The sequence below is a fragment of the Poecilia reticulata genome, chromosome 17 (genome assembly GCF_904066995.2).
Source record: "Poecilia reticulata chromosome 17, P_reticulata-male-v2, whole genome shotgun sequence".
In the NCBI taxonomy this organism is placed as follows: domain Eukaryota; kingdom Metazoa; phylum Chordata; class Actinopteri; order Cyprinodontiformes; family Poeciliidae; genus Poecilia; species Poecilia reticulata.
The window spans coordinates 30,606,200-30,621,589 of NC_088846.1; the positions used below are offsets into that span (position 1 = coordinate 30,606,200).

Consider the following 15,390-nt stretch of genomic DNA (forward strand, 5'->3'; position numbering starts at 1 on the left):
GTGTGTGTGTGTTTGTCTGTGTGGTTCAGGGTGTGTGTGTGTGTGTGTGTGTGTGGTTCAGGGTGTGTGTGTGTGTGTGTGTGTGTGTGTGTGTGTGTGTGTGTGTGTGTGTGTGTGTGTGTGTGTGTGTGTGTGTGTGTGTGTGTGTGTGTGTGTGTGTGTGTGGTTCAGGGTGTGTCGTTCCCTCAGGTCACAGTTTAACTCATGGAAACATTTGAAGCTGCAGGGAGGAAAAATTACAGCTTAGACCAAATCAAACATGTTCAGATTGTTTTTAAACTCAGCTGGGAAAATACAGTCAGAACAGACACTGAATTGGTCAGAACCGAGTCAGAACCGAGTCAGAACCAGAATTTTTTATAGAAAATTTTTTATTGAAAATGTTTTATTGAAAATGTTTGATTTTAAATGTTTTATTGAAAATTCCTGCACTCTTTTGTTTGTTTCCTTTTACTTCCTATGGTTGACATTTTATGTCAGTTTGTCCTGATTTTCCTGTTTTTGTTTTCTTTCTTGCAGACATTTATTTCTACCTTCGGTGATCCTGCAGGATGTGGAGAAACGGACAGATTAGGGATTAAATAATCAGATTATTTCCATTTTGGCTGGAGCCTCCCTGCTGGTTCTGACCTTTCTGCAGAGCTCAGCTGCTGCATGTTTACAGCAAACATCTGGACCTTCATCTGTCTGACAGAGACGCTATTGTCCAGCTCTGTGAGGCGTCTCTGTCCCCTGTCTGTCTCTCTCTCTCTGTCCCCTGTCTCTCTCTCTCTCTGTCCCCCCCTCCTCCCCGTCATTTCCTCTGCCTCTCTCTGAATCACAGGTGAGTCAGCGGCGGCGGCAGAATGTGCAGCGTGCTCAGACCTGCTGCAGGACAGCAGAGCGGTTAAAACACGGCTCTCGCTCGCCCAGAACCAGAACTTTCTGCTGGATCCACCGACATGCAGAGCTGCTGGGTTTTACTCTGCGTGGTTCTGGCTGCTCTGGGCTCGGTCCAGACCTCCTACTGTGAGTACCTGGACTTGTTCTGCCGCTCAGATTTGGTTCTGATGCCTCATTTTCCCTGGACCATCAGAACCGTTTTGATTCTCATCGTTTCCTCTCAGTGAGCTGGGAACCAGAACCAGAATCTGGATCCAGACGAGGCTGAAGGGGTTTGGTGAAGGTTCTGTTCAGCTGCTGGGTTCTGTTCAGTCTGGTTCTGTTGGGTTTTAGGTTTTGGTTCTGGACCAGAACCGATCGGATCGGATGGATTCGTTGATCCAGATGAGTTCTGATCCTGGAAGGTGATTTGTGCCAGGACCCGGTTCTGATGTTTGGACCTTCTTCTGGGTTCAGAACCAGGTCCAGTTCCACTCTGGATCTGTGATCTACCAGTCAGGCATAACATTATGACCACCTGCCTGGCGGCCCGGTCCGGTTCCTGAGCTGCAGTTTGACCTCCATGTTCAGCAGAAATGTTTCCTAGGCTGGACTGGGTCGGCTCTACTGGTCCAGCTGGACGGAACCAGGTTTCCCTCCAGTCTGGGATCAAATCCCAGGGATGAGTGTTTGTCTCTCTTTCATAGTTTCTTCTCATCTCAAGTTACAAAAACACTGAAAATGAACTGAAGACGTTTATTTTACTTCCTGCTTTTCATCTTTTATCTGCGTTTCGGTTTTTAATCTGGGGATTTTTCTGTTTTACCAAACGAACTGCTGGATCTTTGGTTGGATTCTTCTCTGTTTCTGCTTCGGATCAGAACCCAGAGGTCCGGACGGTCAGAATGTTCTGCATGATGTTTGAATGTTTCTGTAAAACTTCCTGTTCGGACGTGAAGCAGGTCCAGACCGGCTGACTCAGAACCAGAACAGAACCAGCTGAACAGAACCAGCTGAACAGAACCAGCTGAACAGAACCAGCTGAACAGAACCGCCTTCCTTCAGAACAACAAGCAGATGTTTATTCTCCTGAAAAGGAAGAAATGAAGAAGCAGAGGTAAAACCAGCAGATCGTGTCCTCAGTTCACCGCAGGAGGGAGACGCCCAGCGGGGGGCAGGGGGGCAAACTGAGGGGGTAAACAGAACCAGGTGGGGCCCGTCTGCCCCGCCTTCGCCTCAGGACACGGAGTTTGGAGACACAGCAGAGAAAAATCCAGAAGGATCCGTCGGCACACGACTGAGAAACAAACAGAACCTCAGAGGAGATCTGCTGGTTCTGCTGCTGGTTCTGCTGGTTCTGCTGCTCTGAGGTTCTGCTGGTTCTGAGATTCTGCTGAGGTTCTGCTGGTTCTGAGGTTCTGCTGAGGTTCTGTTGGTTCTGAGGTTCTGCTGCTCTGAGGTTCTGCTGGTTCTGAGGTTCTGCTGGTTCTGCTGAGGTTCTGCTGCTCTGAGGTTCTGCTGGTGGTTCTGAGGTTCTGCTGCTCCGACCCGGTCCAACACCACCGGGTTTAACAAGAACAACCTGCAGAGCTTCAGCTGGTGGAACCAGAGTCCAGATGTACCAGCTGGTTCTGGTCCAGTAAATCTGCAGAGAACAGCTGGGTCCAAAAGTATTCATACCCTGACAGAATCTAAAAGTTTGTTTCTATGGAAACGTTTAAACTCTTTCTCTGACAGTTAATTACAGATTATAACTCATGAATAATTGACTTTTCTCTTTAATGAAAAGATATTTTGGTTTGAATAATTATAAAGTCTTTATAATGATTAAAATCTGGTTAAACTGAAAAAGTCAAAACAGAAAAAAACAGAAAATACAGAAAATATGTGAGAAAGAAGGAAAACCAATAAATCTTGCTGCAGTAATGGTTGCTGCATTGCCGCATTGCTTCTTTGCCCTGTTGCCCCATTGCAAGTTGCCACGTTGCCATGTTGCTCCGTTACCATGTTGCCCAAATGCTTTGTTGCCCAATTGCTTCGTTGCCTTGTTGCCCGTTGCCATGTTGCCCAATTGCTTCGTTGCCTTGTTGCCCAATTGCTCCGTTGCTTCGTTGCCCAATTGCTTTGTTGCTTTGTTGCCCAATTGCTTCGTTGCCTTGTTGCCCAATTGCTCCGTTGCTTTGTTGCCCAATTGATTCGTTGCCTTGTTGCCCGTTGCCATGTTGCCCAATTGCTTTGTTGCCCAATTGCTTCGTTGCCTTGTTGCCCGTTGCCCAATTGTTTCGTTGCCTTGTTGCCCAATTGCTCCGTTGCCCAATTGCTTCGCTGCCCAATTGCTTCATTGCCCAATTGCTTTGTTGCCTTGTTGCCCAATTGCTTCGTTGCTCTGTTGTCCCGTTGCTCTGTTGCCCCGTTGCCGTCCTCCAGGTTCTGCCCCGGCTCGGTTTCCCTGGAATCAGAATCTCTCAGCTCGTCTCCTCTGGACCGGTTCTGCTGTCGGTTCTGATCCGTTCGGTCGGCTGAGTCACAGACGGACCTCAGACAGACGGACCTTGACCTCTGACCTCTGAGTCAGAACCTCATTCATCCATCAGACTGAAGCAGCAACATGAATCAAACTTTGTTTTCTAAATTTGAACCCAGAATTTGAGCATTTGGGTAAAAAGTTCCCAGGATTCCAGATTAAAGGTCCAGTTCTTCCTCCTCTGGTTCCTGTTCAACATCAAATGGGTTTTATTGATAAAGATTCATGTCATTGTTCAGGTTTTAGTCGATTCTGATGGTGAAATAAAACATAACTTTATCTCTTTAAAGAGAAGCATGAAGCAAACAGGTCAAAGGTCAACCTGCTGGTTTATGATCCTGATTTATCAGAACATTTTCATCAAAAGTTCCATATTTATTGTTCAGATTAGAACATATTGCAGCTGAAGATCCTCCATCAATCATCTCTGATGAAACATCAAACTGGCCGTAATCTGAAATATCATTTATTTTCTGATCATAATTTCCAGTTTTGTTTCTTTCATGCCGTAAAAACGTTTCAGGCGAAACATAAAAACGTTTCAGACGGAAACGTGAAAACGTCTCAGCAGGTCGGATCCTCCGTCGGCTCCGGTTCATCACCAAACGCTGCTAATGTGACGAGATCTGCAGGTCGTCACTGAACCCTGAGGCGTTTCCCCAGATCAGACGTTAGAAAGGTTCAGGTTCTGGTTCTTTCTGGTTCAGGTGCAGGTCCAGGTTCTGGTTCAGGTTCAGGTTCTGGTTCTGGTTCTGGTTCTGTTTCTGGTTCAGGTGCAGGTCCAGGTTCTGGTTCAGGTTCAGGTTCTGGTTCTGGTTCTGTTTCTGGTTCAGGTGCAGGTCCAGGTTCTGGTTCAGGTGCAGGTCCAGGTTCTGGTTCGGGTTCTGGTTCTGGTTCAGGTTCAGGTTCTGGTTCGGGTTCGGGTGCGGGTTCAGGTTCAGGTTCTGGTTCAGGTTCAGGTTCAGGTTCTGGTTCTGGTTCTGGTGCAGGTCCAGGTTCTGGTTCGGGTGCGGGTGCGGGTTCGGGTTCAGGTTCATGTTCATGTTCTCGTTCAGGTTCTGGTTCAGGTTCAGGTTCAGGTTCTGGTTCTGGTTCTGGTGCAGGTCCAGGTTCTCGTTCAGGTTCTGGTTCAGGTTCAGGTTCAGGTTCAGGTGCAGGTTCAGGTTCAGGTTCAGGTTCAGGTTCAGGTTCAGTTGCAGGTGCAGGTGCAGGTTCTTGTTCTGGTTCAGGTTCAGCCCAGTGAGCTGCTGGGATCCAGATCCAGTTTGGTGTTTCCAGCTCAGATCTTCAGCATCCATGATGGTGTCACTGGTTTCCAGTTCAGGGTAACAAGCAGAGAAATGCAGCCGTCAGTGTGAAGCTGCAGCTCAAGAAGAAACTAATTTACACGTTTAAAACTCAGTCTGATGGAGAAAAAGACAGAAATAAAGGATAAAAACTAAACATTTGTTTGATTTTGGGTAACAAAACGAAGCTGAAGTCCTAAAATTCTTCAGCGATTAGAGAAGCAGAAACTGAAACAGATGAAGCATCAGGTGAGTTTGATCCAAATAAGTCAAACTTTACCTGAAGCTGCACACAGTGATGCGTTTAGGAGACAAACATCTGTGGGAAAAACAGCAACTCAAGTCAAACTTCCTGTAGAAGAAAAAGTTCGATGACATCAATTCATGGCCTGGAAGTGAAAATATTTCTGAAATGTTTAAATGTAAATCGCCTCTGAAGAACCTCAGGATCAGTTTCTCTGATGTCTCACGAAGCTCCGCCCCCTTGTCTCGTCCTGCAGCGGACCCCCGCTGTGAGTGCGGCGGCCGGGCGCGGCTCTGCCAGCGGGACGCCTCTGGCCTGCGCTGCCTGGACTGTCAGGGAAACACGGAGGGTCGGCACTGCGAGCGCTGCAAGGACGGATTCTACCAGCAGGGGGCGCGGCTGAGCTGCACGCCCTGCAGCTGCAACCCCGCAGGTGAGGACGCGCCTGTCCGTGTGACGTCATCCAGTCAGGAAAAGTCTGACCGGGTTTTCCGTCTACAGGTTCTGTTGGCAACACGTGTGACAGCAGGGGGCGCTGCAGCTGCAAGGTCGGCGTCTCTGGAGACAAATGTGACCTTTGCCCCGACGGCCCGGTGGGAGCGGACGGCTGCAGGAGCAGGTGACGTCATCAGACAGCAGCTGTTTTCATTTTAATCATCTTCAGATTTTCTTTACGTTTCTCATATTTTTACTTCCATCAGAATAAAAACAACTAAAATAGTTTTTATGTTTTAGATCAGATTCAGCTGCTCACAGAACTTTAAATCGTTTTAATGCTAAAAATACAAAGACGTAATAAAAGAAAAACCAAAAGCATCAGAAACAGAAGCTTAAAGAAACTCATTAATGTTTTTCCTTCTGTTGTAAATCTTCTGATGTATAATTAGAAGATTTTGGATTCTTATAATAAATAGATGAACTGAATTCTAAACAGTAAAACAAAAGGTTAAAGAAAGAAAAAGTAAAAGTCGTTTATCTGATGTCCATCCAGAACTAAAGGATCATTTCAGTAAATGTTTGAATCGATTTCAGACGTTTTGCAGGTTTATGTTTCATGTTGACCAACATTCGTCGTTCCAGTCGCAGTTTTTCTCCAGAAGTTTCACCTCAAACTTCCTGCTGGCTGTTTTCCAGGCGCCAGGAAAGAGAGGATTCTGGGAGTTTGGCTCCGCCGTGTTTCTGTTACGGACACAGTGAGCGATGTTCTGCTCGGCCCGGTTTCTCCGTCCACAACGTTTCCTCCACCTTCAGCTCAGGTAACAGGAGCAGAACCTGGTTCTGGGTCACCAGGTGGTTCTGTTCCAGCTAACCCAACCTGCCGGGTTTCAGGTCCAGATGGCTGGACAGTGGCGACGGTCCAGCGCACGACTCCTCAGGACGTTCTGTTCCGCTGGTCGCCCAAACACCAGGACCTGGAGGTCATCTCCAAACAAAGCCTGCCCACTTACCTGTATGCACCAGGTGAGACAAGCTCCGCCTCCCCGTCTCCTCCCGTCCTCCCGTCTCCTCTGACCTGGGTTTCCCGTCCTGCAGACGTTTACCTGGGGAACAAGCTGCTGAGCTACGGCCAGAACCTGTCCTTCTCGCTGCGTTTGGACCGCGGCGTTCGCCACCCGTCCACCAGCGACGTCGTCCTGGAGGGCGGCGGCCTGAGAGTGGCAGCGGCGCTGGGGGACCTGAGGGCCGTCGTCCCCTGTGGGAAGAAGATCAGCTACACCTTCAGGTCAGGAAATGACATCACTCTGACCCCTCAGGTGTTTGACGCCTCATTAGCTTCCTGATGCCTCCAACATCCAGAGGAGTGAAACATTCCTGACGGTCCAACGTGTGGAAACCTGCAGAAACTCCTGCTGTTTATTTTAGCTTTACTAGCATCGGCTTCATCCATGAAACTCGCATGGAAGAAACTTAAACTGTCCAACATCCGAATGAAGACGTGAAGCTCTGACCTGGTGTTTCTCCAGTCTGAACTAGTCTGAACTCGGAAACGGTTCCTCAGGTTTTCTGTTTTCTAACAGGCTGGATGAGAAAAGCAGCAGCAGGTGGAAACCTCAACTTTCCTCATTCCAGTTCCAGAAGCTCCTCCAGAACCTGACGGCCATAAAGATCCGGGCCACGTTCGGAGAGGATGGTGAGACGGTTCTCCACTCTGGTTCTGGGCTTTAAAGTCCTTCTGTGCTCAGATGTTTTACTATCCAGATGGTCACATTAACTAGTTAAGGTAGTTTAAAACAGGACATAAACTCATCCTGCTGATATTTGAATCTTATAAAGCCCATTGATCCGTTTTCACCTTCATTTCTTGATGTTTGTCTGTTTAAATGAACATGAGAGAAAAGTTAGAATCACTCTATACGCTGATGACTGTTTATTTATGTCTCTCTTGCCCAAAGTTACAATTTGACCCAGTTTCACTGTAGAAAATGTGAGACTGTCAAAGACCATCTGTTCCTTTAATCAACATCAGAAATGGCCTATTTAAAGTAGAAGAAGAAGCCAATGAGACTTTAAAGCACATGAAAATCAGTTTCTTCTGTTTGCTCACTGATTGGTCCTTTCCTTCAGGACGCGGTTACCTTGACAACGTGAACCTGGTTTCGGCTCGGCGTGGGGACGGCGCCGCGGCCGGCTGGGTCCAGACCTGCACATGTCCACCAGGATACGAGGGCGACTTCTGTGAGCGCTGCTCGCCCGGGTTCCGGCGCCGGACGCCGTCAGCCGGGGCCTTCAGCGCCTGCGAGCCGTGCAGCTGCAGGGGCGGCAGCTGCGACCCCCAGACCGGAGACTGCTACTCCGCCGACGAGACGCCCGGCGAGCGGAGCTGCTCTGAGGGTTTCTACAGAGACCAGCAGGGCAGCTGCGAGCGCTGCCCCTGTCCGGACAGGACGTCCTGCTCGCTGCAGGCCGGAGCGCTGGAGCCTCAGTGCCTCCGCTGTCCGCCGGGAACCATCGGTGAGTCCAGAATGAACCCAAACACCGAGGGAACCGGCACCTGCTCAGCGTGGCAGGTTGTAAATGTTTGGCGTCTCCTCAGGGTTTTACTGCGACACCTGTCGGGAGGGTTTCTATGGCGACCCGGCAGGCCTGCGAGGCGCGCAGCGACCCTGCAGACCCTGCAGCTGCAACGGCCACATCGACGCCAACACGGCGGGAAGCTGCGACCGCTCCAGCGGAGAATGCCTGAGGTGTTTGGACAACACGACGGGTCGGTTCTGTGAGAGCTGCCTGCCCCGGTTCTACCGCAACCCGTCCGGCACCGCCTGCAAACGTGAGTCCAGAGTCCAGCTTCAGCTGCAGGATGAAACCTGTCAGGATCTGATCTGAGAAATGTTTCCAGCCTGCAGCTGCAACATCCTGGGCTCAGAGGACGACCGGTGCGACGCGGCCGGCCGCTGCCGCTGCCGACCGGGCTTCCAGGGTCCGAGGTGTGACCGGCCCGACTGCCCCACCTGCTTCACCCCCGTCAGGAAGAAGGTAGGCGTGTTACTGCAGCGCCCCCTGCTGGATGGAGCTGCAGCTTGTTTGCTTCAGTTAAAGAAGAGATTTTAGCTGCATAAGGATTATAAACTAATGCAGGTTTCAAACTGAACCACAGACTAAAGCTTGGATTAACTGAGTCACATTTAATGTTCTAATGATTCTGGAAGAAAATGTTTCTTGAAAAACATATTTCAGTTAAAAATTTGCATTTATTTCAGTCTAAACCTGAAACATGAAAGTAGTTATGATAAATAATAATTTATTGGTTGTAATGATGAAAATCCTGCTGCTTCAGATCAGACAGAAATCAGCTGTTTTTTGTTTTTCCTGATATTTTATGGCTTCTTACCTGAAAACAACAAACTGTTGTAGAGTCTGATGCAGCTCTAGTTAGTTAGTGTAACACAGATTTCATTTTAAAATTTATTTTCTTCTGCATTGAAAGTCAAATTGACCAAAGATTTGGGTCATTTTCAAATGTCTCCTAAACGCTCCAGAGTTTCAGCTGCAGGTTGGATTCGTTCTCTCGTCTGTTTCTGTGCTTCAGATGGATCTTTACTCCCTCAAACTGAAGGAGCTGGAGCTCCTGTTCTCTGAACCGGGTCGGGTTCCGACCAACCGGGCCGAGATGGAGGCGGCTCTGAGAGCGATGGAGAGTCTGATGAAGAACCTGCAGCAGGACGCCGAGCAGCTGACGGGTCAGAGACGACACGTTTCCTCATGTTTGAAACATTCACATCAGACTCCTGCTTTAGTGATCATTTTAAAATAATCACTAAACCTTAAATTTGGTCTATTTGATTCAACAACATTTTTATTTTTCTTTCTAAATCTTTTTTTTCTTGAACAAAATGTAAAAGTTAGTTTTTTCCTAAACGCACCAAATTCATAAAAAATGTAATAAAACATCATAACTGGTTCATATTTCCAAACTGGACCTTATTCAGCTGTTTTACTGGCCTCTGGTGGAGATTCCAGGTACTGCAGCTGAATAAGTTCATTTAGTTGTTGGTGAAATGAAACCTTTTCCTGACGCCTGACTGCAACAGATCAGGAGAAGATGCTGCAGACTCGCCTGTCGACCATCAGCAGCCGTCAGCTGACCGAAGAGCAGCAGGTCCAGAACATCTCACAGACGGTCAAACGCGTCAGAGAGCAGCAGCAGACCTTCAAGTCCAAAGTGCAGGAGGTCGAGACGCTGATCGGAGCCATGAAGAAACTTCTGGACGAGGCAAAAACCAGAATCCAGTCCGTGGTAAGAGCTGCTGACCAGGAGCGTGACGACCTCCAGAGTTTCTCCTGATCGGATTTTAACGTCGTTGATGTGAAGCTGCAGAACGTTTCCTGTTTCCTGTTTCCTGTTTCCAGACGGTTTGCTTTGTTTCTTGTTTAGGAGCTTCCTGTCCGCGATGATCCGCTGCCTTCAGGCTCGCTGTCCTCGCTGGTGCAGCAGGCGACGGGACTGGCTGATGGGTAAGATCTGAATCCGTTAATAATCTGATGAATCTGCTTCTCCTTCATCATCATAATCATCACTGTTTCTCCTCCCAGACACAAGATGGCGGCCGACTCCGTGGAGCAGACGGCCAACGAGGCTCTGAGCGACTCCAAGCAGAGTCTGGATCTGATCCGGACTCTGATGAACAAGGAGAACAAAGTCAAGGAGCTGATTGGAGATCTGCAGGATCTGTGAGTGGATCCTCAGATCCCCACTGTGGGTCACCGCTGACCTTCGCCCTCTATGACCTCATCCTGGACCTCATGAGGTTTAGAGCCAAAAAGAAAACAGGAAACTGTCCAAAATGTCCTGCAGCCATTTCTCCTCTGCTGCAGTAAAGATGTTTATGATCTAACAGATGATAATCTGGAGCAGTGATCTGCTGCCCCTCAGGGCTCCATCCTGGGCCCTTATAGTTTTATTTTCATTGGTTTACTCATAAACTCCACGTTCATCTTTATGTTAGGTTTTATAGTCAGCTACTCTTTTCTGAACATGAAACATTTGGTTGAAGCTGAACTTTCTGCTCAGGTTAGAAAAACAGGAGATCTGCAGTAGAATCAACATTTTCTCCTGTTTGCATCCAGATACGATAAAACCTCAGCAGATGTGAAGAGCTTGGAGAAGCGAGCAGGAAGTCTGAGTGACGACGCCAAACAGGAGAGCAAGATGGCCGACGGCATGCTGAAAGACATTTCCAGGCTGGAGAAGAACCTCCCGTCGTCGATGAAGGTAGGAGCTGCTGCACTAGCACTAGCATTAGCACTAGCATTAGCATTAGCACTAGAATCAGCATTAGCATCAGTGGCTACTGAAGGTCTCTGAGCCAGAGGTGTGTGATGATGCTCAGGATGCTGTGGATGCCATGGCAACCAGGCTGGACGCCCTGAAGGTGGCAGCGCAGAAGAACATGTCCGCCGTGGACGATCTGCTGGGCGCTGTGGAGGATGACCGGACCGACGCCGAAGACCTGTTGGATCAGGGACAAACCGCCCAGCAGGTACCGACCAATCAGAAGCCAGCAGAGTGAGCTCAATATTTCAGTCGCGATGACAGGAAGTCAGTCAGGAAGCAGAAGCTGCTCCTCTGATTGGCTGGACGTTTGTCTGCAGGAGTTCAACAAGCTGCTGGACCGGGTCAGAACCGCTGAGGCTGAAACCAACAAGGCTCTGCGGAGCGTCGGCCCCAACAACGACCTGGACGACACCCTGAGCACCCTGAGAGGTACGGACCCGCCCCGCCAGCAGGTGGCGCCATGGGACCTGTTAACCCTAACCCATCTCCGGTTCTGGTGGTGGAGCTCACCAGAACCGGGCTTCATCTGGTACCAGGGAGCTGATTTACTACCTGTCAGAACCAGTCAGAACCAGCCAGAACCAGTCAGAACCTGTCAGAATCAGTCAGAACCAGGCAGTACCAGTCAGAACCAGTCAGAACCAGGAAGCCTGTTAAAACCAGTCAGAACCAGTCAGAACCAGTCAGAACCAGGCAGAACCAGGCAGAACCAGTCAGAACCAGTCAGAACTAGGCAGAACCAGTCAGCCTTTCAAAACGTCAGAACCAGTCAGAACAAGGCAGCCTGTTAAAACCAGTCAGAACCAGTTAGAACCAGTCAGAACCAGTTTGAACCAGTCAGAACCAGGAAGCCTGTTAAAACCAGTCAGAACCAGTTTGAACCAGTCAGAACCAGGCAGCCTGTTTGAACCAGTCAGAACCAGTTTGAACCAGTCAGAACCAGGCAGCCTGTTTGAACCGGTCAGAACCAGTCAGAACCAGTCAGAACCAGTTAGAACCAGTTTGAACCAGTCAGAACTAGGCAGCCTGTTAAAACCAGTCAGAACCAGTTAAAACCAGTCAGAACCAGGCAGCCTGTTTGAACCAGTCAGAACCAGTCAGAACCAGTCAGAACCAGGCCCCGCTGGTTCTCCTCCCCAGTAGATCTCGTCTTTTCCTCACTCGTCTGTTTGCGCCTCCAGGTTTCGACCAGCAGATCAGCGACAGCAAAGCTGAAGCCGATGAAGCCATCAAGCGTCTTCCGAACATCAACAGCACCATCCAGGAGGCTGTGGGTAAAAACGGCCGGGCCCAGTCGGTTCTGGACGCGGCGTCCAAAGATCACGACGAGGCGATGGGAAACATCAACGCGCTGGACGGCCTGGCTAAAAACCTCCAGGTAAAAACAGCAGTTAGACTTTAATGGAGAACTAAAGCTAAGCAATACCTAGCATGAACTGAGGTAGAGCGCCCCCTGCAGGCCGAGGAGCCGCTGCAGTTTGGTTCAGGATTCACAGCCTGACTGCTTTTCTCTGGCTGGTTTTTAGTTTTTATTTTCTGACAGCAAATCAAATGTTGTGACTGTTGACCATAAAAATAACCCGAGAACAGCTAAAGATACGAGAGGCTATAGCCATTCTAAGCTAAAGCTATGCTAGGCTAAGGCTATGCTAGGCTAAAGCTATTCTAAGCTAAAGCTATGCTAGGCCAAGCTAGGCTAAAGCTACACTAGGCTAAAGCTATTCTAAGCTAAAACTATGTTAGGCTAAAGCTATGCTAGGCTAAAGCTACCCTAGGCTAAAGCTATGCTAGTCTAATGCTATGCTAGACTAAGGCTATGCTAGGCTAAAGCTATTCTAAGCTAAAACTATGTTAGGTTAAAGCTATGCTAGGCTAAAGCTACCCTAGGTTAAAGCTATGCTATGCTAGGTTAAAGCTATGCTAGGCTAAAGCTATGCTAATGTTTCTCCCATCATAACTCCTGTCTCCTATTTCCTCTCAGTCAATTAAAATCTTCATATGAAATTTGAAGCTTTACTTGGACTAGGCCATGTGACCATAAACTGTGCTTTTGTTATATAGAGTAAAAATATCCTTTATTGTCCTCAGTTTGGAAATTTAATTGTAACATCAGCAAATCAACAGAAATATATGAAATATATATTAATATGCAAAATGTAAAAACAAAACAAAGAATAAAATACAACATATAATTTTCTACATAAATACTGAATACATAAATATACATATATAAATACTGAGTAGTTCTAAAAATCTGATGCTTGAGTTTATTTAAAAATACAAAATGTCCAGAGTATTTGAGCTTCAAAAAGAAAAACTATTTACTGTTAGTGACAATGAAAACTTTTAAACATCTTTGAAAGAAAAGTTGATATTTGTTGGATTTTTAAACCTCTGACCCAAAGACCCCGGAATCAGGAAGGTCAAAGGTCAACCTGGTTTGGGTTCTTGGTTTGTTCCAGTGACTCTGCCTCACACAGGCCTGATATGACACTGGAACATTTTACAGATTTTATATATAAAACTATAGAAGTTCTTTGTTTTTGGGAACCAAAACGTTTATGATGACCCAACTTGAAGCTCGGTCCGTTTCAGCAGGTCGGCCGGAACGGCTCAACTCAAATCGGATCAACAAATCGGATCAAACTTTACAGGAAGCAGATTATCAATATTTACCTCCCAGGATGTTTGGTCTTTATCAAACGGATCTTTCTGATCTCAGTTTGGCTCTAAACTCTCGTCTGTTAGCCTGACCTTCACCACGACGTCTGCAGGGAGTCTCAGGAGTTTGGTTTTTCTGGGAGAAATTTTCTCCTCTGGGTTTCTGTAACGTGAAGTTCTGGTTCTGTCCGTCAGAACACGGCCGGGTCGCTGCTGGACGCTGGCGGTTTGGTGAGCGAAGCCGACAAACTGAACCAGGAGGCCAAGAAGCTGAAGGCCGGAGCGGAGCAGACGGCCGAGGCTCTGAGGGACGGGCTGACGGAGGCGGAGGACCTGGCTGCTGGAGCCCAGGAGGTAACCATGGCGACCAGGAGCAATCAGGAGGCGGAGCCGAGGGTGGAGCCGACGGAGTAACAGGTGTTTTCATTGCAGGCGGCTGCCGGAGCCACCGCGGCGCTCGCTAACGCCAAGCAGTGCAAAGACGCCGTTCAGGAAACGCTGAGATCCGTCAGCAACATGCTGGCCAACCTGAGTAGGTTCTGCATCCTGTCCGGTCCGGTTCTGATGAGCTGCAGGACCTAGTACAACCCAGTTCTATCGAACCCAGTTACCAGTTCTACTGGGTCCAGTAGAGCCCAGTAGAACCCAGTAGGACCCAGTAGAACGTGTTAGAATCCATTAGAACCCAGTAGAACCCAGTAGAACCAGTAGAACCCGGTCTATGTCGTTCCTTCATGCTGACCCTATCCCTCCTGCCTCCCTCAGACTCCGGAGACGTTGTGGACGAGGAGCAGCTGCGGAGGCTGGAGGAGGCTCTGGGCCGGGCCGAGGCGGAGGTTCTGGTCCGCCTGCGGCCGCGGCTGAACGACATGGAGGACGAGGAGGAGGCGCATCGGCGCCGCCTCGCCGCCATCAACTCCGACATCGACAGCATCCTGAGGGACATCGCCAACCTGGAGGACATCCGGGACAGCATCCCTGCTGGCTGCTACAACACGCCGCCCATCGAGGAGCCCTGAGCCGCAGGGCAGCAGGGGCCGGGGGTCAGGGGTCACAGGTCGGGGTCTGGGGTCACAGGTCGGGGGTCACAGGTCGCACGCTTCAGACGCTCCAGAAACGAGAATGGCTTTCCTCCTCCAGGGAGTTTCCATCTGCTGGTGTTCATATCAAACCCTCCTGAGGAACCGGTTCTGGTCCGGCTCTGGAACCGGTTCTGGTCCGGCTCGGTCGGTCCACTCTGCTCATTTTAGTGTTCAGATTATTTTTCTACAAAATAAATAAAAACCCCTGGAGAACCGGCTGACGTCGTTTATATATTTTATTATTTTACAATCGGATGTTTGTAAGTTTATTATATTAACTTTTACATAAATTCTGCATTATTTAACAATCCACAGTTTCAAACTTTAAAGTTTTAAATTGAATTCGTCCAGCCAGTCATGTGTAACCATGGAAACGGTGGTTGTCATGGCGTGTAACCATGGAAATGGTGGTTGTCATGGTGTGTAACCATGGAAACGGTGGTTGTCATGGCGTTTCTTAGTGTTCATGTTGTTTATTAAACCTTTTTGTTTCAGTATTTATGTGAATAAGGAGAGAAAACATTTTAATTTCTCCACTTTCTGCAGGTTGTGGAAACGTTTCCATGAATTTATAGATTATTAACAGATTATTGTTGCTCCCTGATGATCAGTGTCGGATACATTTCTTTATCTTTTCTGTATTTATACTTGTACAGATTCATATTTTTTTGCTGATATGAAAAATGTTTATTAGTTTTGTTACAAAACATGTTGGAACAACAGAAATATAAATCGTCCTTATTGATTTCTAATAAAATCAATTTCAAATCTTTGTTTCTGTTTAATCGTGTTTTTATGTTTCTGAGTTTCGGTTCTGAGAGAAACGATTTTCATCACGTTGAACTTTTCTAAATTAAAAATCCTGTTGATTTATTTTTGCTCCTTTGAAACAATATTTTACATAAAAGCTCATATTTTTATCTGGAACCAACTACAGTTTTAATTTTAAGGGATTAAAG

The 15,390-nt window shown here is 48.0% G+C and overlaps 1 protein-coding gene across 1 annotated transcript; it reads left to right on the forward strand.

The window, feature by feature from the left end:
* Positions 1-280: 280 nt before the first annotated feature.
* lamc2 (laminin, gamma 2) lies at positions 281-15,204 on the forward strand. Its single transcript, XM_008434674.3, has 21 exons — positions 281-1,008; positions 5,172-5,348; positions 5,417-5,534; positions 6,050-6,171; positions 6,245-6,376; positions 6,449-6,638; positions 6,934-7,046; positions 7,481-7,867; positions 7,950-8,183; positions 8,253-8,389; positions 8,943-9,093; positions 9,445-9,650; positions 9,789-9,868; positions 9,947-10,084; positions 10,481-10,625; positions 10,744-10,893; positions 11,006-11,117; positions 11,870-12,066; positions 13,545-13,703; positions 13,782-13,881; positions 14,115-15,204. Exons 1-21 carry the CDS (start codon positions 942-944, stop codon positions 14,366-14,368), a joined length of 3,369 nt encoding a protein of 1,122 aa, XP_008432896.2. The 5' UTR covers positions 281-941; the 3' UTR covers positions 14,369-15,204.
* Positions 15,205-15,390: the final 186 nt, after the last annotated feature.

Bases quoted from the DNA above. Each gene is read 5' to 3' on its own strand.
- lamc2 (XM_008434674.3), top strand. From the start codon at position 942: ATGCAGAGCTGCTGGGTTTTACTCTGCGTGGTTCTGGCTGCTCTGGGC. The intron at 7,868-7,949 runs GTGAGTCCAGAA...GCGTCTCCTCAG, and splicing joins CTGTCCGCCGGGAACCATCG to GGTTTTACTGCGACACCTGT. The intron at 9,651-9,788 runs GTAAGAGCTGCT...TTTCTTGTTTAG, and splicing joins AAACCAGAATCCAGTCCGTG to GAGCTTCCTGTCCGCGATGA.